Raw genomic sequence first — 26,873 nt, 5'->3', positions numbered from 1 at the left:
CTTCAGACGAATGAAACAATTTAATGTCAGAATGTTGGAATGTTCAAAATGTGATTAAAACACTGCATCCAACACCAACAGCAATGCAAGACTAGAGATGAGCTACTATATAATGAATTTTATCTTTATGCTAAGCCAATAGGGCTCTATAAAAGAAAATGCAAAAACCTTACATTCCAATAATTGAAGTGCCACAGCCGACATTAGAACCACAAGGTAATTTAGATGCGCTTGCTATGTCAAGGCTAGGCAATGAAGTGTTGGTTTTTTTTAAGACAATAATTATGTAAGCACTCTAAACTACAATTTGGTAACATTCCATGAGTGCATTGCACGTTCTACCCACGCGTAAAAGTGCACTAGCTGGGGTAATGAGCGCTGCTGAAGCAGATATTAAAGAGGCGGCCGATCTCCGTTGCTTGGAGGGCGCACACCATAGCAGCCCACCGCATGTTAGACCTATCGTCAGATGCTCAAGCTGAGAGAAGAAGGGGGAGGGGCTGGTCGCTCGAGTAGCAGCTTTGACCTTTTTGATTCTAAGGGCGTGGTTGCGATAGCTGGTGCGCGTGCCATCGGCAAGCATCAGCGCACACCTCGTAAACCGTTCCACATCGTGCGCTCTCAATGGGAAGAGATTATGCGATAAATGCGATTCTCCTTGAAGTGGCCGTACTTATTCTCTAACACCAATGTTTCGAGTGTCGGGATGTCGGATCGAAAAAAGTGAGATGTCAGCCTTCATATTGTCACTGGGTCGTGATGTTGGAGAAGGCAGCAGCCACTGTTTTCATGGGTGCACTTTTTTTTAATTGGGCAAAGCGGAGCCCGGATAGCAAAACGTCACCCTACAAGCAACACACGCCGTAGACTGATAGCAACAAACATAGAGCATCGCCGTTGATAATCTGCCAAGCAGCCAGTGCGTTGTCATTCATACTTATACAAACGAAGATTCCAGCATTATCGTTAGCGGCTGCGTAAGCTCTAGAACCATCTCTAATGTACATGTGCGCATAATCTCATCGGAAGGTTATAAGATTATCTAGATGGCTCCCACTCACTTGGGCGCGGTTTGCGCAAGGCAGCGTTACACGCGTAGTGGTGCGGTAACAAAAATAGAAAGACAGGAGTGCATGCGGCAGTAACATTATAATATTAGAGTTGATTGCTATTGCAATCATCGCTTAACGATGAAACTGTTTTTTTTTTTTTTTTCAGTTTACATGGCTCGAGAGTCTCCATCGCAGAGCGTGTGCTGTGCTCGTTTTTTGCAACACTACCGCCTTTATAGTTTAACTAACACCTTATAGTTTAACTAAGAGAGCAATGAAAAGAAAAATGATAGGTATAACCTTAAGAGACAAGAAGAGAGCAGAGTGGATCAGGGAACAAACTGGGATCAAGGATATTGCAATTAAGGTTGCAGCGCAAGCACGAAAGTGCTAGAAGAAAAGTGAACAGAAGGCAAAAAGGACAACACGAGCGCTGCCTTCCTCTTTGCCTTCCATTCACTTTTCTTCTAGCGCTTTTGTGCTCGCGCTGCAACCTTTATTACAATAAAATTTAACCAACCAGCCCAGATATTCGTTCTTCAATGATATCCTTCTTCAAAGGATATCACAGTTGAAATCAAGAAGAGAAAACAGACATGGGCCGAGCACGTAGCACATAGGCAGGATAACCACTGGTCATTAAGGGTAACTGACTGGATTCCCAGAGAAGGCAAGCGGGTTAGGGGGAGACAATTGTTAGGTGGGCAGATGAGATTAAGAAGTTTGCAGGTATAAAGTGGCAGCAGTAAGCACAGGACCGAGTTGACTGGCGGCACATGGGAGATGCCTTTGTCCTGCAGTGGATGTAGTCAGGCTGATGATTATGAAGATGACAGACAAGGTAAATCTTGTTTCAACAACGCATGAGGAACGAGGACGAAGAAAAAGAACACAGACTTTTCCTTTGTCTTCGTCCCACGTGCGCTGTTCAACCAAGAAAAATCCATACCAACTCGCTCAAGCTTCCATTCTTATGTAGACAAGGTGGGGTCTCTATTCCGGGACCCCATTGGTTAAATCCGCCGTCCTGGCTCACTGGACCAAGGCCTACTGGCCCTGAAGGTCTGAGCAGCCAAGCAGGGCCGCCTCCAAGTCCTCTCGCTTAGGGTTTGGATTAAGAGTAATGGCTGCATTATCTTGGCACGCACCACCATGTGGTAGGTGTCTGCCACCTCCCCGCGCAGTGCTGGCTCTGTCCTGTGACCATTAGGTCGAAACGTTTCACTTTGGTAGGACATAGCATTGTATTAGTCAGGAGGCGAAGCAAAATACGCTACTCTGCTTTCTTCAATCCCCTTGTGGGGGGAGGATAGCCACATCAACATTCCCAATAATAATGAAGAATTCGCTTATATCGGAAGTGAGGGTAACCCTCTTCATCAGTCTCCATCGGCACTGACGAAGGTAGACTGGAAATGAGCGCTTGAGCAGCCACATCTGCAGCTTCATTTCTCCGCAATCCCTGATGACCCGGTGTCTACATATAATGCATTTCGGATGAAGGTCCGTGTCTGTTATGCAGTTGTGTAGTATTGTCTTGGCTAACGGTGATATGTACCTGGCTTGTAATTATGACACGCTCAGCGTGAATCCGTGATAATATAACGGGAATTGCTGTGAAAAACCACAAGAGCAATGGCGACCTCCTCAGCCTGCGTTACAGAAGACACCGTAAAGGTTAACCCATCCACCTATGTGCCTTCGTGAATAGCGGCCGCTGTGTACCACCCCTTGGAGTTGGGGACAGCAACGTCCACGTAGTACATACCTGTCTTCTGTCCGAATTGTCGTTCCAGACCCGAGTGCGTGCGTCACGTTGCGTGGTGTGTTAATTTCCATTTTAGTGGGTAGAGGCCGGACCAGAAGGAATGTGCGCCACAGTTCTGGTACTTTGACCCGCTCCTGCTGTTCTAAGTCATGTCTTATGGGCAGATATACAAGCAGGCGTTAGCCAGAGTTGTGTGTACTGGTTTAAAAGATGGGCTTCCCTCAGCACTTGGTATGAGTTAATCACACCCAATGCCTTGAGATGGCTGTTGAATGTAGAGATCGGAAAATCAAGAGCCTGCTTTATTGTCTTTTTAATAATTGCTTCAATTGGTTCATCCTCATTTTTGCGGAGGGAGAGGCAAGAAACGGAGTACATGGCCCTGCTGGTTACAAAAGCGTGCGCTAGCCGCAACCCATCTGTGGAGACCATGAGGATCATGCGACCCACTTGATTTTCTATCTTCTTTAATTTCATCAATGTTGTGCCAATCGAGAGCTGCAGGTGAATGTATAGGCGCAGGACCCTGATCTCCTCCGCTCGTCTGACTGGGCCCACAGGAAAAGTGATGGAGATATCTATGTTGTCTTTAGCCATGCCCCTAATGTGAAGGAATTCGGATTTGTTGGGTGCGCATTTGAGTCCCCAACGCACTGCATAGGTGTGTACAATTTCAGTAGCCTGTTGCAGACTGGTCTCAATGGCACCTAAGTTCACTTGAGTTGCCCACACGGTAATGTCATCAGCATAGAGGGAATGCTGAATGCCCTATATGCCCGCCAGCTGACATTGCAAGTGCATCATTGCAATGTTAAAAGAACAGCCCCTTGCGGTGTCCTCTTAGTACCTATTTGATAAGGCCCGAATTCATAGAATTTCGATAAAAAGTCCTTGACGTAGTTAAATGTATTCTGACCACAATTAGTGAGGCTTAGGTGTTCCATAATGACACTGTGTCTAACACTCTCAAAGGCCCCTTTCAGATATAAGGCGAGGATGACCCTGTCGTATTTCATTGCCACTAGTTGGATGACCTCTGAATGTAGTTGCAGGAGTACATCCTCAGCCAATTTGTGAGGAATCCAAGCATAGTAGGAGTGAAAGCCCCTTTCTGCTCAAGATAATCTGAAAATCAGTCCCCCACTATCGTCTTTATCAACTTGCCAACGTGAGACGTTAGAGAGATGGGGCGAAGGTTGTCTTTGTTTACTCGCTTGCCCGATTTGGGGATGACTGTGACCAGTGATGTTTTGCACACTGAAGGGACCGATATCTGACCGCTCAAGATGGCGTTAAAGGGCCACACAGGTCAAATAACAATTTACATCAGAGTGAAAGCTCAATGTATGACATCTAAAATGACAATATTATCAGCAGCAGTGCCCTACTTACCGAGAAATTAAGATAAATGCGCAAGAATACAAGCGCCGCAGTAGGCCATTCTCAAAATGACCCCAATGATGCCAGTCAAATGGCCTACAATTAATCACTAATAATCAATCTAGCTGCACTAATTACAGAACCTTACGTGCATTGAGAGATGTAACAAAATGCTACTTGTACGTTTCTGATTCATGAAAAAAAGAACTGCCAGACGATACTATGGGGAACGACGTGAGTGGTTCAAAAATTCAATTTTCGCCTGGTTCAACTGGACAGCTCGTGCCATCTACTGGAGCCCAGTAGAACCAAGCATGCCTGCAATTTGGAGGGTCATGGCTAAAAATTGTCCAATGGCCGTTGTTGCTGCTGTGGCTCCCGCTACTTTTTCTCTGCTGCTACTATAGCGTCGGCAGCCGCACATTTAAGCTGGGCAACGTTCTGACCAGCAACAGTGACATCGGACATTTCGTCGAGGTAGGTAATTCAAAGTGCACTAGCCCAATGCGGACCACTAAAACGCAAGTTTATTTTAAAATAAGCCTTTCCTTGGCACAAAAGTAACACTACGAGAATTCCAGATCGCTGTTTCAACAATCAATGTCGACTCAATAGTTGCCTTTAATGTATTCCAAGAGGTGTGCCAGTGTAGGATCGGCCAAGTTTGCCAGTGTCTTGACTGTGACTTTATCCTTACCAGAGGCTGTTTTTCTACGTATTTTAGCCAATGCCGCCTTCATGTCATATAGAAGAAAAGGGGCATCTATGGTCTCGTTTTTTTTTTTTTTTTTCCCGAATACATATACTTCGAACCTCTCTGTGCATGCACCTGGTAGAGATACCTGTCGCGAAGCATTTCCACGAGTTGTGTTGAAGTACCCTGAAATCTATGAAGGGCTCTTCGCAGGTGTTGTCGTGTTTCTCCTCACATTTGCATGGGGTCAACGAGGCTACAAAACAGCTGCTATGTGCCTTTGCTTGGCATCTGTTGAGCGATATTATTATATTTGTCTGTCCAGTTTGCATCTGCTAAGTGCGCGGCATATGCACGCCAGATCTCTGAATAGGTGACGAGGAATGTTTTAGGCGGAGTTTAAATGTTCAGTATATAAACTGCATGATTTGTACAAAGAGGCAGTATCTCTACCATGGCGTAGGAATGATTCAATATAAGCTTGAGATCAATCTCCTGCGTAGTGTAAGATTTATGCACCAGAACACAGGTGGATTGGTCCCTTTGAAACGTGTTATAGCCTGAAAGTTTAGCCTGCAAACTTGGCTCTTGAAGGGCCAGCACTGCGGACATCACGTCCACATTTTGAATATAGAGGTGTAGATAAGACTTTTTGCGCTTGTCTTGAAAACCTCTGCGATTCCCCTGTACATATTATCGAGAGAAATTATCCTTTTGTCCGTGCTTTGGAAGGAGTACTTGTCATTTTAGTGTATACGTTGAGGTGGGCTAGTGACCAGATCAGCGACGAGAGCTACACCGCCACTTTGCAAATTCTCTATAAGTCGGTGGATTCTTGTTTTTCGCCCTTTGCTGCACCGAGAATTTTACCGGGGCGCCTGACCTCACAGATAGGCCCTGCACGTTGTGCGAATTTCGGGTTACTGCTGAGCAATATCTGAATCTATTTCATTACTTGCTGCGTTACGGTGGCTACAATGAGTTGCGTCTGCATCTGGATAGCTGCCTGCATAGCTTGACTAATTTTATTAGGGAGCTAGACCATCTGTTCAGTGAAATGTGCTAGCTGTTCTTCGATACTAGAGACCCGGAACTCAAGATTTTCAACCGAGGCTGAGCGAGATGTTATTGTACTGCTTGAGCACACAGAGGCCGCGTCACACTCGTCATCTATGCGCGGTAGAGGTTTCTCCACCCTGGCTTTTTCAAGTGCCTGAATTTTCGATGCAAGCTACGCATTTTGCTTTTTTAAGGACTCCAACTGATTACCCATATCAAGCGTGAGAGGGTTTAAAGAAGGAGAGGACTGTGAGGCGGCCACTACCTAGCTACTCGCCTGTTGATTTGGAGCACTGCTGAGTGAAAGGGAATCCCCGGCCGGGAGTGTCGTGGCCTGTTTCCCTGGTCCTGGCTGGACTTACTGAGCCACCTTCTTGTTTGCGGCTTTCTATTGCGGTGGTTGCCACTGTTCCTGGCCTTGCTTACCCATCTTCGAAGATCGGGGCAACTGCTTGTGCCGTGTTGTGGCGGGTTCTGCCTTGTTCGCTGCCTCTGGGCGATGCAGCTTACCGAACTTCCCGGTGCAGTCCGCAGACCTTGTGAAGTGGGCCCCATCGCAGATTATGCAGGAAGGCTGGCACTCGTGTTCTCTTAGGCCGTCTGTGGTGGCCCCAACTTGCTTGCCGCAGCATCCGCAGAGCTTGTCTCCAGAGTGAGGGCAGTTGTCCCCCCATTGGCCAACTGTACCACATCTGTAGCATGCCGCAACTGTTCTCTTATAGGTGTGCACTGGCAATTGATTGATATGTGGGGTTTAACGTCCCAAAACCACTATATGATTATGAGAGACGCCGTAGTGGAGGGCTCCGGAAATTTAGACCACCTGGGGTTCTTTAACGTGCACCCAAATCTGAGCACACGGGCCTACAACATTTCCGCCTCCATCGGAAATGCAGCCGCCGCAGCCGGGATTCGAACCCGCGCCCTGCGGGTCAGCAGCCGAGTACCTTAGCCACTAGACCACCGCGGCGGGGTATGTGTGCACTGGCAAACATTCATAGCTGTGGTGAATGTAATGGGGTAGTCTTTGGCCCACAAATGTACCCTTGCTACATTTGAGGAGCCAAGTTTTCGGACAACAGCCATGTCGCCGTCCCTTCAGCGAAGTTTCGGCTTGAGTGAAGCAGAGGTTCCATCCTCGCAGACACAGATGACCACTTTGCAACAGTCCCCATTGAGTTTGAGGTGGCCACGGAAGGGATATGTCTGTTCCCCAACCTTGAGGTCGAATTCCTTGATAACCGCCATGGATGGGCTCTGGGTGCCACGGACAATGACGTTCTATTTCCAGACGAGCCAGATGCTGAGATTGTCGGCTGCCAGGTCACCAATGCAGTGAGCTACCGAAAAACCCACTTTTCGGTGCTTGAAAATCATCTTCAAAATGGGGTTCCTTGAGGTTTCAGGACCATGATGAGGTCTTCCAATTGCAAACCTGGCGTCTGTTTCGGGCGCCACTGCTTGGGCTGTCTTCTCCTTTCCTTTTGTCGAAGCAACGAGAGCACCTCTGGTAGTCACTGAGTGGAAATCCCCACCTGGGTCAGCGACGCTGCGCTGGCCCAGGTGCCGGACTTGCGCTGGCCCAGGTGTCGCTGCGCTGGCCCAGGTGCCGGACCCTTGGTTGCCGGACTTGACTGTATCCTGCGTTGCCGTAGATGCATCAAGGCTTGCAAACACTCATCTTAAGTGGGTGGAACACCTTCATGTCATTTTGTGGCATTGATTTCAGTTCATTTCATGGTTACAGGGTCATAATCGGTGATCTTAGTAGCCGCCATACCCGGGAATCCGAGACGCGAACTGCATCGAGCCTAGCCCTTGAAAGGGCCACCTCAACTGCCGAGCTGCAGGACACGGTCAGCGTAAAAGTCTTGACAATTGGCCCACCTGTGAAGAATCGATGTCCACAGACTTCTTGTGATGTTAGGCGTCCAATGACATCAGTTTCGTTGAGGTCCAGCTTAGAAACCGACGGTTTCAGACGAAAAACGACAAAGCCGATGCACTGCACGTCTGATCACTTCGCACACTTGCAGCGCCCCCCTTGATATGGACACGGTTGCGTCCTTTGTGCTCAACCAATGATAGAACTTGACCAAATTAGGCGCTGCAAGTGCAAATTGCCGTTCAGGCAAGTTTGGTGCAGCAGGTCAGGATGGCGCAATTGAGGCAGCACTTCCACCACTGGATACAGCAAACGGACGCCCTGTTACACTCAGGTTCGTTATAACTGGGCTCGACTGTATTTGTGAATTCAGCCCACACTAAGCCCCATTGCTAAGATCCTAACGACTGTGTGTGCCAAGACTCACAGAATGTTTTGTTGGCAAAGATGAATAGTATAAAACTGCCAAGGTGCCTTTTATACGCTTAAGGAAGTTTTATTGAGCCAATGTGGCTAAAATGCAGATGATGTCTCAGCACAAAGTTGAAAGGGTAACAGAGGCAGCATTTTCTCTTTTAATAATTAAGCTAAACCGTCCAAAGTTATCTGTCTGGCTTTTAGTGCTCCAGCTTCATAGCGGCCAAAGATAAGGCAAGACACCAATGTAAAAAGAGGTGCCTGCATAGGTAACACTGTCAAATGGTTGTAACCATTGCGTTTCCTAAAATTAACTAAAGAGGCTTCTCGTGCTGCGATCGTTCCCAACTATGGGAATGATGGGTAGCACACAAATCTGCCGTGTCTTCGTACCCGTGGGCTCGAACGTACTTGTGGTTTTGTTTACTGCTGTGTTTTCGTTTCATATAAAATAAAAGAATGCACTTTTTTGAACTTCGTGACCCAATTTTAATTAGTGAGCCTGAGAGGTTAAGGTGGTGAAGTGCAACTGCTAAAAATTTCCTGTTTGTCATTTCATGACTAAGCAGCTACAAGCCCCGCGAAGCAAAGAGGAGCTGACAGTACGAAGATTAGACAAATTAGTGTTCTACGCATCATTCCAATGCTAGCTCAAGTGCCGGGCGTTGCAGCTCCCATAGACACTAGGACCAGAGTTCCCTCAAGTGTATTTATAGAAAACTTTTCATGGCTTTAACGACCATGAATGCAAAACTTTGGCAACAAAAAAAATTTGGGGACCCTAAAGCTTCCCCTTTAGGAGTTGAACGCAATAGGGACATCTTGTTCCTAGAGCATACTTCAAACATTTAGTGCATGAAACCTTTTCGAATTTGTTAAGCACCCACCACGTGGCCTTAAGGGAATAGGCGCAGTGGCGAGTGTGCTTTTTGTAGTGGTGTACCGGCTTTCAACCATGGAACCATTAAGATAACCACACATTCTGACACCTGTTGGCAATGGATGCTTGCACCACGCATTATGACTGCAATATTTCATGTTGCATTGTGAAGCATGTATACAGGACGCGCGTGTTTGTGAAACATAAAAGATACTTTCACTGCATTTCCAAGCAGAGGAAGTACTTTTCACAGTTTCCAAGAGCAGAGGCATGCCCGTGTGGTAGAACATCTGCTTGCCACGCAACGACCCGGGTTCGATCCCCACTCTGCTCAAGAATTTTTTATCATTTATTTACTTTATTTGCATCGCTTTCGATTTTCGGTGACGCATAAGATGATAATTTTTGCTCACAACCAGTATCGCCGATGCCAACGCCAGAATTTCTGTGAAATGAGCTCTCTAACACTTTCGCGTTAAAAATTAAATTGCGCATACCTGTGCCCAAGAAAAGCTATGCTCTGTACACAAACAACCATCACGGTACAGTGACAACAGGGCAAACGGATGTCAGTTATTTATGAACTGATAGTGGAGCATGTCGCCTTAAGGTATACACAGTGAGTGAACATTCCGGCATTATCCCTAGTGATCACATTAGCTCTTGAAGAAACTCAGCTGCTCTTTTCGCGCATGCAATCTTATCAGACTGTTCTGGAACGATTTCTCGCACACAGTGGCACAACCAGCCGTGGTAACTGCTTTTGGTGGGTAAAACCTGAACGCATCATAAGATAGAAATGTGCTCACCACAGCCAGGATGGTGGGGTTGCAGCCCACAATGAAGGGCAGGTTCCGGAAGCCTGCGATGCGATGGGCGATTCTCACCGGAAGCTCCTTGTGCAGGTACTGGGCGCTGCGCTGCACAACCCAAGGACAGGCCACACCACGACAAGCCTCGTACTCAAAGTCTGAAATTTTCACTAGCATAATAGCCATGAAAACTTGCCATTTTGCACAAAGCGGGTCTAGAGACCAAGCGTAAGAGTCACACCCACAAATGAAGCCACATTACACAAATGCAAAGTCTTGGCAGAATGTACTGAAATGCATGCAACAACAATACACAGCATACGTATGAACAGCAAGAATGCATTCAGAGCACTGCATGTCAACCGATTCAATCCAGCCCCTTTGATTGTAGGCATTAATAGCTGAAACCTAGAGTGGATTACTTTCACATGTTTGTGCTCCGTCATTTCATCTAATCGGTCTTTATGGGCTCGTAATGTGCACACTGGGGGTGCCGGTCCCTTAAGTTAAATCTCAGCAGCTTCTGGTTGGAATGTTCACAAACATGCACGGTAACTCTTTGGATAGGCTGTTGTCACGGGCCATGAATTAAATTGCACTCGCCCGCTCTGATAAGCAATCTTAGCTCATTCAGAGAATGCTTCAGCATTTCGTAACAGAAGCAACCTGGATGGCTTTGTACATATCACTGGAAGCTTCTTGTGCAGGTACAGCGCACTGTGCTGCACAAGCAAAGTGTTAAAGGGAACGTCCTTCGTTGCTTTTCTGCTTTGTGTCATCACAATAGAAAGCCTACTGTCTGAAGTGTCCAACCTTACAGCGGTTTCTCTGGAAAGGGCGTAGAAAACTTTAAAACAGAATTTTTCTATCCGTGTTCGGTCTCCTTCCATCAGAGGGATAAATACGCACAACATTGGTCGGTGGTGATGATTGTATTGCTGGTGAAAGTCGGAAACTGAAACCACGCATAGTTTTTGCAGGCTTTATCAAGTTTTGTTTAATGATAAATACCTTAGTTGTCGTTTAAACCACTCAGGCACTTTTTTTGCTGCTCTTACGAGCAACCACGGACTCAGTGGTCGCATTTCTCCACCCGTTTGTAGGCAGGCAAGTGAACACACCGCCAGATACGCCAACAAGCACCTCTTTGAACGCGTGAGAAAAAATAAAAGCAAAAATCACTCAGTGACGTAACCTAAAGCGGCCTCAAGTGCATAAAATGCAATTTCAAGTTATACATGTTAGTTCTTGAACAAAATGAGTCTACCTGCGGATATTTTTTTTTTTTTTTTTTAATAGACTGAACCACATTGCTGTTGGGCGACACTAGTGGTCATTTTGTATTGACTTTCAACATCAAATTAAAATTATAATTCCTTTTTATGAAACAAAAGCACACTCGTTGCTGACAATGTGATGAACAATCTTCTCATTTTCTCACTTTCGTCACAATGAGCAAACTTTTTTCCGAGTGATAGACAGTTTCATCAAAGAGGTACTGACACAAATTCCGTGGGTTTATAGCCTGTGGGATTGATTCCTGTGAAGCACAAAACACCTGTACAATATCAACAGTGAATATAGATTGCAGGAATATCGTGCAGGAACAAGCTGCTAAACTTGCAGATTATGAAAACCGCAGTCGACGCAATAATCTTTTGGTTTTTGGTGTTCCCGAAAGCAAGGGAGCTTCAGCTGTTGATTTGAAGAAAGTTGTGGTCGATGCGATTTCTAAAGAAACCCTTGGTATAGAAATTCAAACGATTGAAAGAATCCATCGACTTGGTAAGGAAAAACCTGGGAAAGATGGGCCCATAATCATGAGGTTTTATGATTACCGTGAGAAAGAAAGTGTTCTAAAAACTGCAAGAAACTTCAGGGGACCAATATAACCATAAGCCACGACTATGCCCGAGACACGGTTGAAATAAGGCGCAAGCTATGGAAAAGTGCAGCTTCAGATAGGGCTAAAGATGCGCAGGTTAAGTTGGTGCGTGATAAGATTAAAATAAATGGTGATATATACGGCTGGGATGTCACTCCAGAAGAACATACCTGTATCAAAATCATGCAGACAAACAGAAACAGAGATATGCTCTTGAAGCTGCCGGTGCAGGAGGGATCACTACAAGAAACGCGAGCATGTCATCTAACGCGCTAGGAACGCCCTTTTCCTCACTACAGACACAGCTCCGGCTTCTTTCATTTAATGCCCAAAGCATCGTTAACAAAGTAACTGAACTTGTATACATTTTGCTATTACGAAGTCCTCATGTGGTGGCCATAACTGAAACGTGGCTACACAGTTGTGTCCCTGATAACTGCATTGTGCCAGAAGGCTACAAAATCTTTAGATCTGATAGGGACTCGCAAGGGGGCGGGGTCGCTATCATAGTAAAAAACTCTGTTGTGGCCGCGCATGTTCGAAGCAATGTACCAGAAACAGTGTGGTGTAAAATAAGCCTTTTTAATACAGTATATCTTCTTGGTGTCGTGTATAGACAACCCGCAACAGCAACAGACAATGTTGATAAATTGAATAACTTCCTTTGTGCCCATGTAAATGGGAACACCAGGCTAATTCTTACTGGAGACTTTAATCTGTCTCACATTAACTGGGACACTTTTTTGCCCGGACACGTTGAGATTGATGGTGGAGAAAAGATGTTAGAAATTATGTTCGCTCATAACTTAACCCAAATAGTGAGCGAATATACACGGATGACATCTTCGTCTCGGTCAGTGTTGGACCAGGTGTTCTTTTCAAACAAATTGTGCAATTAAAATATCTGTGTTGATGAGGGAATTTCTGATCATAGATTGGTCTCTGTTACTATTCCACTGAGTGTTTCATGAGCTAGAACCTATAAGACCGTGCAAGTAAAAGATTACACAAACGCGGATGACACTTCAATTCTTGACATGCTGAGGTATTCATTTGGTCATTTTGAGCACGCATTCGAGCGCCAAACAGTTGATGAATTGTGGCAACGTTTTAAAGATATTATTAAATATTGCATCGACAAATTCGTTCCTAGACTAAAAAGCGCAATCCGTGGATAACACGAGATATTATTCACAAAAAGCGAAAACTAAAAAGGCTGTGGAGGAAAAGAAACCATGACTCCGAGGATATAGCACGTGTACGAAAAGAATTGAAAAAATACTTGTTGGAATCTAAGCGCGCTTTTTTTGGTCAAAAGTTGAGTTCTTTTATTAAACATTCACCTCGCAAGTTCTGGCTTTATATGTCCAATCGGCGCGATAAAATTGACCAGCTGAAACGTGGAAATGAAATCGTGACGAAGAATGTTGATATTGCAGATAGTCTTAACATTTTTTTTAGTCAGTTTTTACAAGGCGCAGATGTGACACTGAAACAGAGGATGTAATATGCTACTTATCTGAGCCGATGGGTGAGATTACTATCAGTCGAGAAGGAGTATTGAATAGTCTATTGTCTCTTGATTCCAAAAAAGCATGCGGACCTGATGAAATACCCACCCCTTTTTTGCAGCATTATGCAGAGTGGATATCTTACTACTTAGAAGTTATTTTTCAAAAATCTATTTGTACTAGTTCAGTGCCATCAGACTGGCGCACAGCTGTAGTTGTCCCTGTGTTTAAGAGTGGTGATCAGTTGTCCGCCAATAATTACCGTCCCGTATCGCTCACATCTATCTGCTGCAAAATATTGGAACATGTCATTGTCAAGCATGTCATCACATTCCTAGAAATTAAAAATTACTTTTATCCTTATCAGCATGGCTTTAGGAGTAAAGTTTCGACTACAACACAGCTTATGAAAACTATTCATGCCTTTGCGACAGCTTTAGATATGAATGAACAAATTAATGTCATCTGCATAGATTTCGCTAAGGACTTCGATAACGTACCTCATGACAGATTACTGTATAAGCTTCACTGCGCTGGACTAAGTCAACTTTTACTTAATTGGATCAAAGCCTACCTAAATGACAGGAAGCAATTCGTAAATATTGATAACTCTAAGTCTAGCTCACTAGAAGTGTTTTCTGGGGTTCCACAAGGCTCAGTTCCTGGGCCCTTATTGTTTCTGATATATGTCAATGATATCACAGATATCGCAAAATGCCATGTTAAGCTCAAACTGTTTGCTGATGATTGTTTAATTTACACGCGAGTGACTGATAGGAAGGACCAATTGAACATTGCCGAATGTCTAAAGGAATTACACTCATGGTGTGAAGCTTAGGGAATGGAAATCAATTATTTGAAATCTACTGTCACCCACATTTCTAGAAAAAAAAACGATAATTCCATTTGAATACTCTATCGGGAATCACACCTTGTTGACAGTTAATGCGTTTAAGTACCTAGGTCTCACAATAACGCATAACCTTAAGTGGCACACACATATTGATTATGTTTGCTCTAGGGCCTCACAAAAATTGTACATATTAAGGAAAAAAACTGCAGGGTGCTAGTATGGACGTAAAACTTCTTGCTTTTAAAACTTTCATACGGCCGATACTGGAATATGCCAGTATTGTCTGGAGTCCCCACCAAAAAGTGCTTGTAAGTAAACTTGAACGCATACAACGGCTTGCAGCTCGCTTTATATGCTCAAGATATAAGCAGTACGACTCAATCACAGAAGTGCTACAACTATGTGATCTGGAGACGCTCCACAAGCGCAGACGCAAAAATAGATTAAAGTTTCTTTTTTAATTATTAGAAGGTGAGTTTAAAATTAACAGAAATGACTCGTGTATGTGTTCTGTGTCTTCTTCTCTGTCCCGTCCTGGATGCGCTATACCTCGAACAACATGAATAACCAACAAGCCCGCCGTGCAACCTTAGTAGAAATGACTACATAGAACAACCTGGGAAACGAAGCGAGAGGGCAAACCATACATGAGCACTGCACCCTTATTTTGCACGAACGAAGGCGTACCGTCATACTTTTTTCCCCGATGTCATTGAAGATTGGAATGGGTTACCGAGTAACATAGTCGATGCGGGTGATGTTAATGAATTTGTGCATTTACTTGAATAAAATTTATGTGATTTATTGTAAATATTATTGCAACTGTTATTTGTTGCATTGCGAATCAGGGTGTGTTTTTCATTTGTAATGAAGAGCTTTCACGGATTTGTATATATGTATACCTGGTTTATCATTGGGAGATGTATAGTTATATCCCCAATTTGTTTGTACAGTGTGTCGTACCTTTCCTGTAATGACCCTCAATAGAGGGTTCACAGTATATCTAAATAAATAAATAAAATACTTTAAATTGATTTTGTGCATGCGATAGAGCCTCGCTGTATTGACATTCTCAAAGGTGACCCTATGGAGACCCCTTACTTCTCTCACATCACCGCACTGCAGTCAATGCATGTTATAAATACATCACAGCTGCCATTTTTCTTTTGCCGCGTTTGCTCCAGCAGATTACTTCTCAGTAGCTGCTCGAGAGTCTATTGCCGCCGTGTCAGAGGCGTTGAAAGTTTTGTACCTGGCGACTCTGTTTTCCCGTTTTCTGTTCGAAAAAACTTCTTGACGCGAATCATGCGGAAGTGTGTCACAGTTCTGTGTGCCGACGTGTTTGAGTGTTCTACATGCTAGGTGGTCATTGTGGAACCCAGCGACTAGTCATTTTTGGAGCTGTCAAACTGAAATTGAAACTCGTCTGTAATGAGGAACCTGTAGTTATTTATCTGTCACTCACTGCAGCAAACAATGTGCACGCTGTAACTAACAGCATATCTGCCAAACTAGCAGCACTAAAGTTCGGGAGACTGCAGTAGAAAGAGGGGGGGGGGTAGTATTTCTTTAGCATATCGGAAATTACTGAGACTGAGCCATTTGCGACACACTGTCGTTGCTTCTGTACACCGTGACTACTACGAAAGCACGGTATTTCATAGACTCCATGCATTAAATTTTTGGCATCTGCAGCCAGTTCTATGAGGATGGCAGTTCTCTTACGTCTGCAGCCATAGCGCTTCACGTCCTCGCACTTCGGGAACATTTTCCGAAACAACGGTCCTGCACGATAACTAACGCTCAGAGGCAAGTTGTGTTCCACAAGAAAGCCTGTGAATAGGTATTCTGCGAAAATCGCATTGTCTTCACAGCTCGTTTAGAAGAAACTTTCAATGCCCTGCCCTTTCGTAGCACAAACGTTCTGATGCATCTGTGAAGCGATATGTCGGTCTTGCTGCCGTGCGAAGCGCTTACATCACAGGCGCACGTGGTACATATTCGGTACTTGCCGCCAATCAGCAAAGTCACAAAGCACGCACGCTGGGTTGTGTAGAAGTCCAAAAACACTTGCAAGTACTTCTTTGCTTTTGACACCGCCACCGACCTTCCCACTGAGCTATGGAAAACATGCAACCCTCAAAACTACGTAACAAACACAACTGACGCCTACGCCTATAGCAAACGAAATGCCAGGGCCATGACAAACAGATGCAAAAGTTGTGGTACCTTTCAGTATGGTGGTGAGCGGGCATTGCAGCCACCGGCCTCCGCCCATAGGCTCGCTACTACACTGCCTACTTAGCGGTGCTCTATGGTATGGTTACAATGAACTAGAAGTGTTGTGGACAGTGCTTTTTGAGAGCACTGCAACTGTTACAGCAGGAAAGGCCGACCTATTCAAGCGTGATTAAAGAAAAAAAATTGGCAGATCCCACGTAGAGTGGGAATCGATATGTGAAGCGCAAATAAGGAAGGTTGATATCTCACTTTAAAATAAGCACAATGTTATGAGGTCCACTTAAATCATGCCATACAAGCCCTGCCGCGGTGGCCTAGTGGCTAAGGTACTCGTCTACTGACCCGCAGGTCGCGGGATCGAATCCCGGCTGCGGCGGCTGCGTTTCCGATGGAGGCAGAAATGTTGTAGGCCTGTGTGCTCAGATTTGGGCGCACGTTAAAGAACCCCAGGTGGTCGAAATTTCCGGAGCCCTCCACTACGGCATCTCTCATAATCATATGGTGGTTTTGAGACGTTGAACCCCACATATCAATCATCATGCCGCACATGATCTCCATGTCATGATTATCATGTTTCGACATGTCATTTACCTTCGTCGTCTCTTCACGTCACATGATATCAAATTTGGTATATGTCGAGCAGGCGAAACGCCCGTGAGCACGATATGAGCGTAGCATGTTGTCAAGTTATTAAATGACACGCATCTCAGAGTTATCATGTTTGGCCGCGTCATTTACCTTCATCATCCATTCATGTCACGTAATACCAAATTTGGTAAATGTGCAGCTAGCAAAACAGTCGCGAATGCACCATGACCGTGGTTTGTTGTCAAGTACTTATATGCATATCATGGCTATCATGTTTGCACCAGTCATATACCTTCGTCATCCATTCACATCACGTAACACCGAATTTGGTATATGTGAAGAAAGCGAAACGACCGCGAGCGTCCCATGAGCGTACGGGGTGTAGTCATGACTCACATGACATGCATGTCATGATTTCTACGTTAGGGTCTGTCACCTATGTTCGCCATGCAGTAATGTCATACCATACCAGTCTTGAAATATGTCATGTGAACGAAACCACCGCAAGAGCAGGAAGATTATGAAATGTAATTCATGACATTCATGATTTTTATGTTACGACTAGTCACTTATGCTCGTCATACAGTCATGTTATGCCATACCAATTTTGGTATCGATACCATTATCGAAACGGGCCAGGAGAGCTAAAAGTCGTAGGTGGCTAGATAGATAGACAGATAGATACGCTAAAAGTCGCCGAAGTTCGCTAAGAAATGCTTCGCACTTAAATGCGCATCTGCTGTGGCAGCCACCTTTCGGGAGATTCGAAATATCATTTGTAAAATCGAAAAATCAGTTCAAAATTCAGGAGTCTCCCAGACGATTTGGGAGAGGGTAAAACTTTTGTGTCAGTACCCTTTTATTGAGAACTAACAGACAATATTGCCAAGAAAAGTACGGAGGATGTTAGAAGTAATTGTAATGTAAATGTGAAGAAAGAAAAGAAAACGACAAGATAACTTGCCGCAAAAGTTATTTTGCTCCTTTCAAGAAAAGAGCCATCCTGGTGACTCATGGGCAAAAGACAATAAAGGGTTCGTAATACAGTTGTAGGCAATCTGTTTGGGCAGTCTCACGCGCGGACAAAAGCACTGGAAGCATGGCTAGATGCTAAGCAGGGAAGGGTGGAATGGGCAAAGAAGGTGCGCCATGCACGCCTTGTGACCTTGGGCACTTTTCCTTTGTTTTTTTCTTCGAATACGCGACTTTTTCGGCGTGATCGCGTGTACACGCGTGGACAAGTCGCGGCCTCTCACGGCGATCCCGCGTGCCATACTGAAATCAGGCAATGGCAGATAGAAGGCCTTTTATGAGTGAATTTTGAGCCTCTTCAATTTGTCGAGAGAAGAGGAAGCAATTTTTAGAAGATTGTGATACTTTATCGTGAATTGCAGGCCGCATTCTGTGCTACAATCGGCTCGCATGTTGGAGCCTCTGCTACCGATTGGCAGCGTTTTCTGACCGTGTTCAAAAAATGTTGCAGGGCCCTTTCCCATGACAGCACCCAGATGTAGGCGGCAAGATAGATAGATAGATAGATACATAAATAGGCACGCTCAGAGTCTGCAGTATGCAAAATGCTTTGCATTCAAAACCAACAAGCCCAAGAGAAAACTATTGTGCATAATAGTGTTTTCGCCACTTGTCTCGTACAAGTAAACGCCAGCAAGCCCTCCAATGTTGTAACAGCACGAAGGTGCCTGAATGGTTATACCAGGTGCTTCGCTAAGGAAACACGGACAAGGAAGTGAACGGAGACGGGCTTATTCACTACCTTGTTCGTGTTTTGCTTGAGAAGCACCTTGTTCAGTAATATACCGCTGACTCACCCAGCAACGTGCATTACTGAAGTAAGTGTCTGTCAGTGTGGCGAGCGCTATTCTTACCAGCAAGTGGCTGCCATCGGGAGACTTGCCCGAGTACAGGATGGTCGTTGGCGTCAACCGCACCGAAGGCTGCAAAAACAAGAACGTGATTGCAACTCCTTCAATACGATGACCCAGTTCAAGCATAGAGTTTCCTAAAATTAAGTAGAGGGGACTCTGGCGCTGTGATCATTCAGGGACCATGGGAATTACGAGTATGACATGAATTTGCCTAGTCTTCGTGCTTACCGGCTTTGAACACAATTGTGGCTTCCTTTATTGCAGTGTTTCAGTTTTGTTTTGAACTTTGTGATCCAATTCGAATTGGTGAGCCTAAAGGTTAAGGTGATGAAGTGCAACTGAAAAACTATTGCAGATTGTTGTTTCATGAGAAAGAAGCTTAGAGCCATGCAAAGCCAGACAGAGCATAAAGGACGAAAATTAGGCAAATCCATGTACAACCCATCATTCCCATGCTCGCTGAAGCGCCACGCATTGCACCTCCCATAGACACTAGTGCATTTATAAGAAACTCTATGAGTTCAGGTGCATCACACTTAGCGTTTCTCAAGATGTGCTGCCAGCAAGCCCGAATGGTAACACAGACATTCAAACCTGTCAGTAGTGTGACAAGCTCCAGGGAATTATAAAGTGTGAGAGAATGCTTTTAAACTTCACCTAGAGTTAGCTGGGGCACCTTGTACACTGCCTTGTGGGCAATAAAGCTTTGGTTATAAGTCAGCGCACAGCCCATCTTTGTCTTGTTGTCCAACCTTTCGGTGGTTTAAGAGCCACAACGAGTGCAGAAAGAAAATTGTGCATGCACTTATTCCTTCGAACATCTGACACACATTATGGTCCTTCTCTGCTCCATAATTATTGCAGAAATGATTTCCAAGCACAATATGAAGCTGGAAATCAGCGGGATGCGCACAATGCTGCGTGCGATAGACATGACTTCATTAACCATAAAACCGATTTAATAAACACCTGCACGGCACACCCTTCATTTAGAAATATACAACAATGTAGCAAACAAATAGAATTAACTGTTGTCTAAACTACTAACCTATAAACAAATCCCTTTACAGACTAAACTGTCCTAACTATTGCCAAACATCTCTACAGCCTTAGTGCTCCTCATGATGCTTCTTGTCACCTTACTTGTCGCAACTGACACGCTGCTCGTCCATGTCCGGATTGGTTGTGTCCTTGTCAGGATTCTCGGCCTTCTCTACAAATGCCGCTGTTCATGCCGCTGCCGACGCGGTCACCCGTAGACGTGGTCACCCATATTGCTCGCCACCCAGAGACTGTCTTCGATGGCTTGCTTCCAAAGGGGTTTGTACCAGAAATGTCAGCGGTAGCTGTGCGCGGCTGCTGCATCCCGAGCAGCCTCCCTCGAAGCGTGTCAAGGCCTCCTTCTTTTTCTCGGGACGCCCGCATCACAAGTTGCCGAGTCTCTGTCCTGCTGCTCCCGTCGCCAGTGCGTTTGCTGGCGATGCAACCTTCTCTTGCGAAGCCCTTACATCGACAATGCCAGATCGTCACTGCTCACGCGCCAATCGCCTCTGGGGTCAGGCGCCTCGGGCCTCGCTGTACAGTGCACGCGCTCGCGCAGCACTGACTGTCATCTACACATCGCTGTCTTCGTTTTTCCCCCTACGGGCTCTTGCTCGTGACACTTGCATGCTGTGCGTGGTGGCCTGCCCATGAGCGAGGCCATGTCAGGCTCTTAGTAATGTTTTGCAATGTTGCATAAAAATGCCATGTCGTAAACTGTGCTGACAGCTAACATTACCCCTGGAAAAATATTAATAAGAACAGACAATTATGCCAGGGAAAGCATAGGGGGTGTTATTAGTAGCAACTGTTAAGTACACATGAAAAAGAAAAGTGGGCAAAAAGATAACTTGCCGTTGACAGGGAGCGAACCAGCGACCTTCGAACTATCCAGCTCTAGCGCTCGGTGGCAGTCTTCTCTCCGTCCCCTTTATAGGGTGTATATGTGCATTTAAAGGCGTCAGTCAGTGTCAGCAGCCATTATGGCCAGTGAAACCTCCATTTCTCCCCTGAATACAGCTGACAAATAATACCTCAAAAACTACCTGAAGTCATCAAGTCTGCCAGAATGAGGCCCTCCCTATGAAAAAAGAATAGAGTGTATACTTAAGGGTTTGTTTTCTTTGTTAGACGCAATATTATTGAGAACCAACAGACAATAATCCCAAGGAAAGTATAGGGGATATTAGTAGTATTAACTGTAAGATAAATGTGAAGAAAGAAAAGTGGACGAACTTGCTGTGTACATGATGGCATCACGCAAAGAACGCCAGGCCTGTGCGGAACGAGCAGCACAGTGACAGCGAAAGCTGGAAGATCGACCTTTTAGGGCCTTTTCTAAACACTCTTTGGCAACTGCTACAAGCACACTGTAGGGTACCCACTACACCATAAATAATCATACTTTTTGAGTAGTAAGCCAGCATCCACTATGCTATCCTTCGTCACTCTTTGGAGAAGCATGGTATTCACTACACAGTTAGAAATTTCGTGCAATTTTTCATGCAGTTGCTGACGACGGTGAAGAATTATGCGGGAAGTGGGTATGCGCCACAGTTAATAGGTGATCAAAAATAAGTTTTCTAATGGGTTGGAGCGTTGGACAACCCACTCGTTATGCAATTCGCATTTCGTGATGGCTGGCTGTTCCTTTGACGTTCCAAAGTGCATTATTACTCATATTAACGCGATTCCTTTCCCGACATAAAGCCTGCATAAGGCCAGTTTAGAGACGAGTTCCAAGCACTGGCGCAGATCAGAGGTAGAATACTGGGCTGGCACGCAGCGGACCCGCATTAAAATGCCATTGTCTTTGGAGTTCATTACTTTATTTTTTTCAATAGTGGTTGCAAACACCAGCGGCGGCGGACGATTACGGCGCCGTGCGTGACCTATGTTCTGATCTCATCACAGCCTTCACAGAAAAAAATAGTGTGTTCCAGCTCTCATAATGGCTACTGGCAGCACTTACTGACATTGTCATGTTTAAATACATATGCCTAGTATCTTATTATCTTCATAATAGCCTTAATATATCAATATCTTATGTATTATCTTACTACATAAGAAAGGAGATGACAAGGACTTGAATAATTACAGGCCGATCAGCTTGCTCTCCGTCATATACAAGCTATTTACAAAGGTAATTGCAAAGACAACATTAAAATTCAATCAACCAAAGGAACAAACAGGATTTTGAACAGGCTACTCAACAATCAACTACGTTCATACTATCAATCAGGCAATAGAAAAATGCTCAGAATACAGCCAACCACTAAACATAGCCTTCATAGATTAGAAGAAGGCGTTCTATTTAGTAGAAATATCAGCAGTCATGCAGACACTGCGGAATCAGGGCATTAACGAAGCATATATAAACATCCTGGAAGAAATCTACAGGGGATCAACTGCTACCATAGCGCTCCATAAAGAAAGTAACAGAATACTAATCAAGAAAGGCGTAGCGCAGGGGGTGACAATCTCGCCAATGCTATTTACCGCGTGCTTACAAAAGGTTTTCAGAGGCCTAGAGTGGGAAGAGTGAGGAATAAGTGTTAATGGAGAGTATGTTAATAACCTGCACATCGCCGATGAGATTGCATGGCTGAGTAACTCAGAGGACGAATCGCTACTCATGATTATGGCATTAGACAAGGAGAGCAGAAAGGTAGGTCTTAAAATTAGTCTGCAGAAAACAAAGGTAATCTACAACACCCTGGGAAGACAACAGTGAGATAGGTAACAGTGCATTTGAAGTTGTACAAGACTACGTCTACTTAGGACAGGTAAAAACCGCGGAGCCGAACCACGAGACTGAAGTAACTAGAAGAATAAGAACGGGGTGGAGCACACTTGGCATGCACTCTCATATCATGACAGGTAGATTGACGCTATCTCTCAAGAAGAAGATATATAACAGTTGGATCTTATTTAGCCTTAGCTACGGAGCGGAAACCTTGAGACTTACAAAGAAAAATGATAGGTTTAAACTTAAGAAACAAGAAAAGAGCAGAATGAATCTGGGAACAAACCGTAGTTAAGGATATCATAGTTGAAATCAGGAAGAGGAAACGGACATGAGCCGGGTATGTAGTTCGTAGACAGGATAACCGCTGGTCATTAAGGGTAACTGAATGGATTCCCACATCATGACAGGTAGATTGACGCTATCTCTCAAGAGGAAGGTATATAACAGCTGCATCTTATTTAGTCTTAGCTAAAGAGCGGAAACCTTGAGACTTACAAAGAGGGTTCAGCTTAAATTGAGGACGACGCAGCGAGCAATGGAAAGAAAAATGGTAGGTGTAACCTTAAGAGACAAGAAGGGAGCAGAGTGGATTAGGGAACAAACGGGCGTTAAGGATATCATAGCTGATATCAAGAAGAAGAAATGGACATGGGCCGGGCATGTAGCACGTAGACAGGATAACCGGATAACCGCTGGTCGTTAAGGGTAACTAACTGGATTCCCAGAGAAGGCAAGCGGGTTAGGGGGAGACAGAAGGTTAGGTGGGCAGATGAGATTAAGAAGTTTGCGGGTATAAATTGGCAGCAGCAAGCACAGGACCGGGTTAACTGGCAGAACATGGGAGAGGCCTTTGTCCTGCAATGGACGTAGTCAGGCTGATGATGAATGAATTTCCAAGGAAGGCGAGCAGGTTAGGGGGAGACGAAAGGTTAGGTGGCCAGATGAGATTAAGAAGTTTGCAGCTATAAAATGGCAGCAACAAGCACAGGACCGAGTTGACTGGCAGAACATGGAAGAGGCCTTTGTTCTACAGTGAATGTAGTCAGGCTGATGACGATGATGACTATATAGGTATTCAAAGTGGACCAATAGATGACCACCACCACAGCGGTAGAGCACTGGACAGATCACTCAAAGGTTGCCGGCAACAAGGTATGTTCTTGTTCACTTTTTCTGTATTCCCCTTTACATTACACTTGCTATTGTTAACATCCCCAGCCCCGCCGCGGTGGTCTAGTGGTTAAGGTACTCGGCTGCTGACTCGCAGGCCGCGGGATCGAATCCCGGCTGTGGTGGCTGCATTTTCGATGGAGGCGAAAATGCTGTAGGCTTGTCTGCTCAGATTTGGGTGCACGTTAAATAACCCCAGGTGGTCGAAATTTCCGGAACCCTCCACTATAGTGACTCTCATAATCATATGATGGTTTTGGGACGTTAACCCCACATATCAATCAATTATTAACATCCCCTGTACTTTCCTTGGCATCAGTTCGTCAATTCTCATTAATATTGTATCTAACAAAAAATTAGGCCCTTAAGTTTACACACCTCTCCTGGAACACAGTTGCTCAGTTTTCTGCAGTGACTATGCTTCAAAGACCAGCAGGAACACTGGATCAGCAGCGCACGACATGTGAAGCAAGTGATCCCAGGAACGTCTAATAAAGACAGGCTGTAGCCAGTTCAATGTGAATTTACACTCCCATAAAATTAACTGATGTTCTATAGTACTGACTGAGCCAAATAGCATCTGGCAATGTGATCATAAGTCTGCACCTTGTGGGCAGAAAGCAACAAATCCAGTTTCTCCTTTACGCACTCCTGCTGTTTTCCGCGGATGTACCACCGCTCATCGAGCGGCACAGTTCGCAAAACATGCAGCTTGTCAATGGAACGAATAGAAAAGGAGCCCTGAATGCATGGCAGAATTTCGGGGGACATTGATAGTTTTAGCAATTACTCCCCCTGTACGTAAGATATACACTTACAGATAACAAAGAGAAAGCTAGAAAAAAACATACTGCCGCTGAGAGTCGAACCTACAACTACTTGCTCCTCAACGTGCGGCTTGAAGCTACTTGGCCACAAAAGACAGGTACTTCAGCATACTAACAGCAAGCTATTTATAGACACCATTTGCCATTGGCTGTACTCGGAGCTCATTGGCTTCAGTGCATTTTTGTCATCACTAGCAAGACAGCGTGAGAAGCTCGAAGGGCACACTTCAAAGATCATCCCCCTATGCTCTGCAGTGCACGCATGCTCTTCTGGCGTTGGGAGTGGTTTGTATGCCCTAATCGCAAGTTAGAAAGAGCACGAGGGCAACTTCACTTACTGCAGCAGCCGCTATTCCAGAAAGAGCGTGCCACTCACACATAAAAAAGTTATAACTGAGGCAGTTTTAGTTTGCGTTCATCCTGGGTATACTTGTGTGTTTGTTTCGTCTGTCCTCTTTTGTGTTGGAGCATCGCACTTTATGTGTGGAGCTGTGACAGCTGTTTGTTCGCACTACCCCTGTGTATGTTCTTTTCATGCATCCTTTCAGACTGAGCACAGCACTGCATGTTTGGAGCTGCATGCCACTCTTCATGTGACATTGCAATTTGTTGCTATACCATTCATTCCTTGGACCCTGCATCGAAACAATGCACAATAAAGGCTTAGCTATTTCTGAGAATGCATTTTCAACTTTCATTATACCGATTCCTTTGACAGAGGGATCAACCATGTTTTTGTCTCTAATCCTTGGCATAGTATTCCCAAGGCCCAGGCATGGCATGCGGGGCGATTCACGTTGGTTGGCACCAAGGTCAGCTCACCAAGGATAAAACATGCGGACGCACGCCCTGTGCCGTTTTCACCAGATAAATTCATGAGTGGCACTGAATAGACAATCAATTCAAAATATGTACCCAAATCACGGGAAGCGCTAAATACCCGCCACCTTATTTACCAAGGCATGAAAGGTTATATTCAAGCTCTCTTATGATGCATCCAAAATGCTTTGTAAAATCCTGTGATTGCGCTACAGAAAGCATGTGAATGTTTACTATAGCATTCAAAATATATGTTCCATGCCTGCCTGATGGAATTAACCATGGTAAGAAAACGCTTGCAAGCAAAGCCACTGTTGCTGTACCACATGCTTGGCCTGGGAATGATTTTCAACCACGTTGCGCAGTCACTTACATGGTAAAGAATGTGGAGTGCACTGTTTAACTCTCTCAAATGTTGCAGGTCGATCAATGTCTCAAACACACATGCTTTTCAGGCAGATGAAATTCTTGAAAATTCATTTGGAAACTCAATGATGTGGATGCAACTGTCGTTTTACTTCTGCTCGTCGAGCTTAATGGCAGCATGCCGCCCCAGAAGTTGCACTACATGCATCACATAAGAAAAAACATGCCTTTATTTTGATCTCAACAGTGTTTTATATCAAGCAGAGTTCAAGTGACAAGTGTAAAAAGCACCACTCCTTACAGCTTACGGTCGATCAGCGAGTCCGTACTGCAATAATTGTGGCTCCATCGGAACTGTGGAACACATCTAGCTCGAGTGTAGAGCGTATGCTAATGAGCATTGTTGTGTTATCATGTTTGTGCATAGGGGGGCTGACGCAGGCGCGCTTCGCTATCAGCGGTGACCCGGACTCGGACTGTTGGGTTCGTGACGTCAATGCTCGGTGTGATAGTGGCTGGATTATGTATATAAGCAACCGCCCCTCTTCCTTCCTGGTTGTGAAACAGTTGGTTGTGTGACCGAATAAACATGTGTTGCACTTAGCCACCGTGTGCTGCCTGCCGGTCTCGCGCCTGTTTAGACGAAGATATAATAGTGGTGACGAGGGTGGGACCCGTGTGAATCTGCACTGCCGACAGACGCCAGGCACTTTTGGGAGCGGAAGACTTTAACATGGCAGCGGCTGGCAAGTTCGAACTCTTCCTCGAGGACGGAGACGAGAATTTCGAATCGTACATCGAGCGGTTCGAGCACTTCCTTTGGGCGACCCAGGTGAGCGACGACCTCAAAGTTTCGGTGCTGGTTACCGCTATTGGGAAGAAAACCTATCGCACGCTTAAAAATCTACTAGCTCCCGTGAAGCCCGAGGAGAAAGAATATGCGCAACTAATTCAAGCCCTCAAGAAGCATTATGCTCCGGAACCCATGGT

At 45.1% G+C, this 26,873-nt stretch overlaps 1 protein-coding gene across 3 annotated transcripts in view; it reads right to left on the bottom strand.

Moving 5' to 3' along the window:
- LOC119168205 (branched-chain alpha-ketoacid dehydrogenase kinase) overlaps nucleotides 1-26,873 on the bottom strand; it is a 225,222-nt gene that overhangs the window by 184,747 nt on the left and 13,602 nt on the right. For all 3 annotated transcript variants that reach the window (XM_037419620.2, XM_075890993.1, XM_037419612.2), the window contains exons 2-3: nucleotides 18,912-18,980; nucleotides 9,945-10,055 (exon numbers count right to left, since the gene is read on the bottom strand). In XM_037419620.2, coding sequence (XP_037275517.1) covers nucleotides 9,945-10,055; nucleotides 18,912-18,980 — 180 coding nt within the window. The remainder of the gene's footprint in view (nucleotides 1-9,944; nucleotides 10,056-18,911; nucleotides 18,981-26,873) is intronic.

This window comes from Rhipicephalus microplus, chromosome 3, assembly GCF_043290135.1.
Source record: "Rhipicephalus microplus isolate Deutch F79 chromosome 3, USDA_Rmic, whole genome shotgun sequence".
NCBI lineage: Eukaryota > Metazoa > Arthropoda > Arachnida > Ixodida > Ixodidae > Rhipicephalus > Rhipicephalus microplus.
The sequence above is the reverse complement of the archived record's forward strand: the minus strand, read 5'-3'. Positions and strand labels throughout refer to the sequence as shown.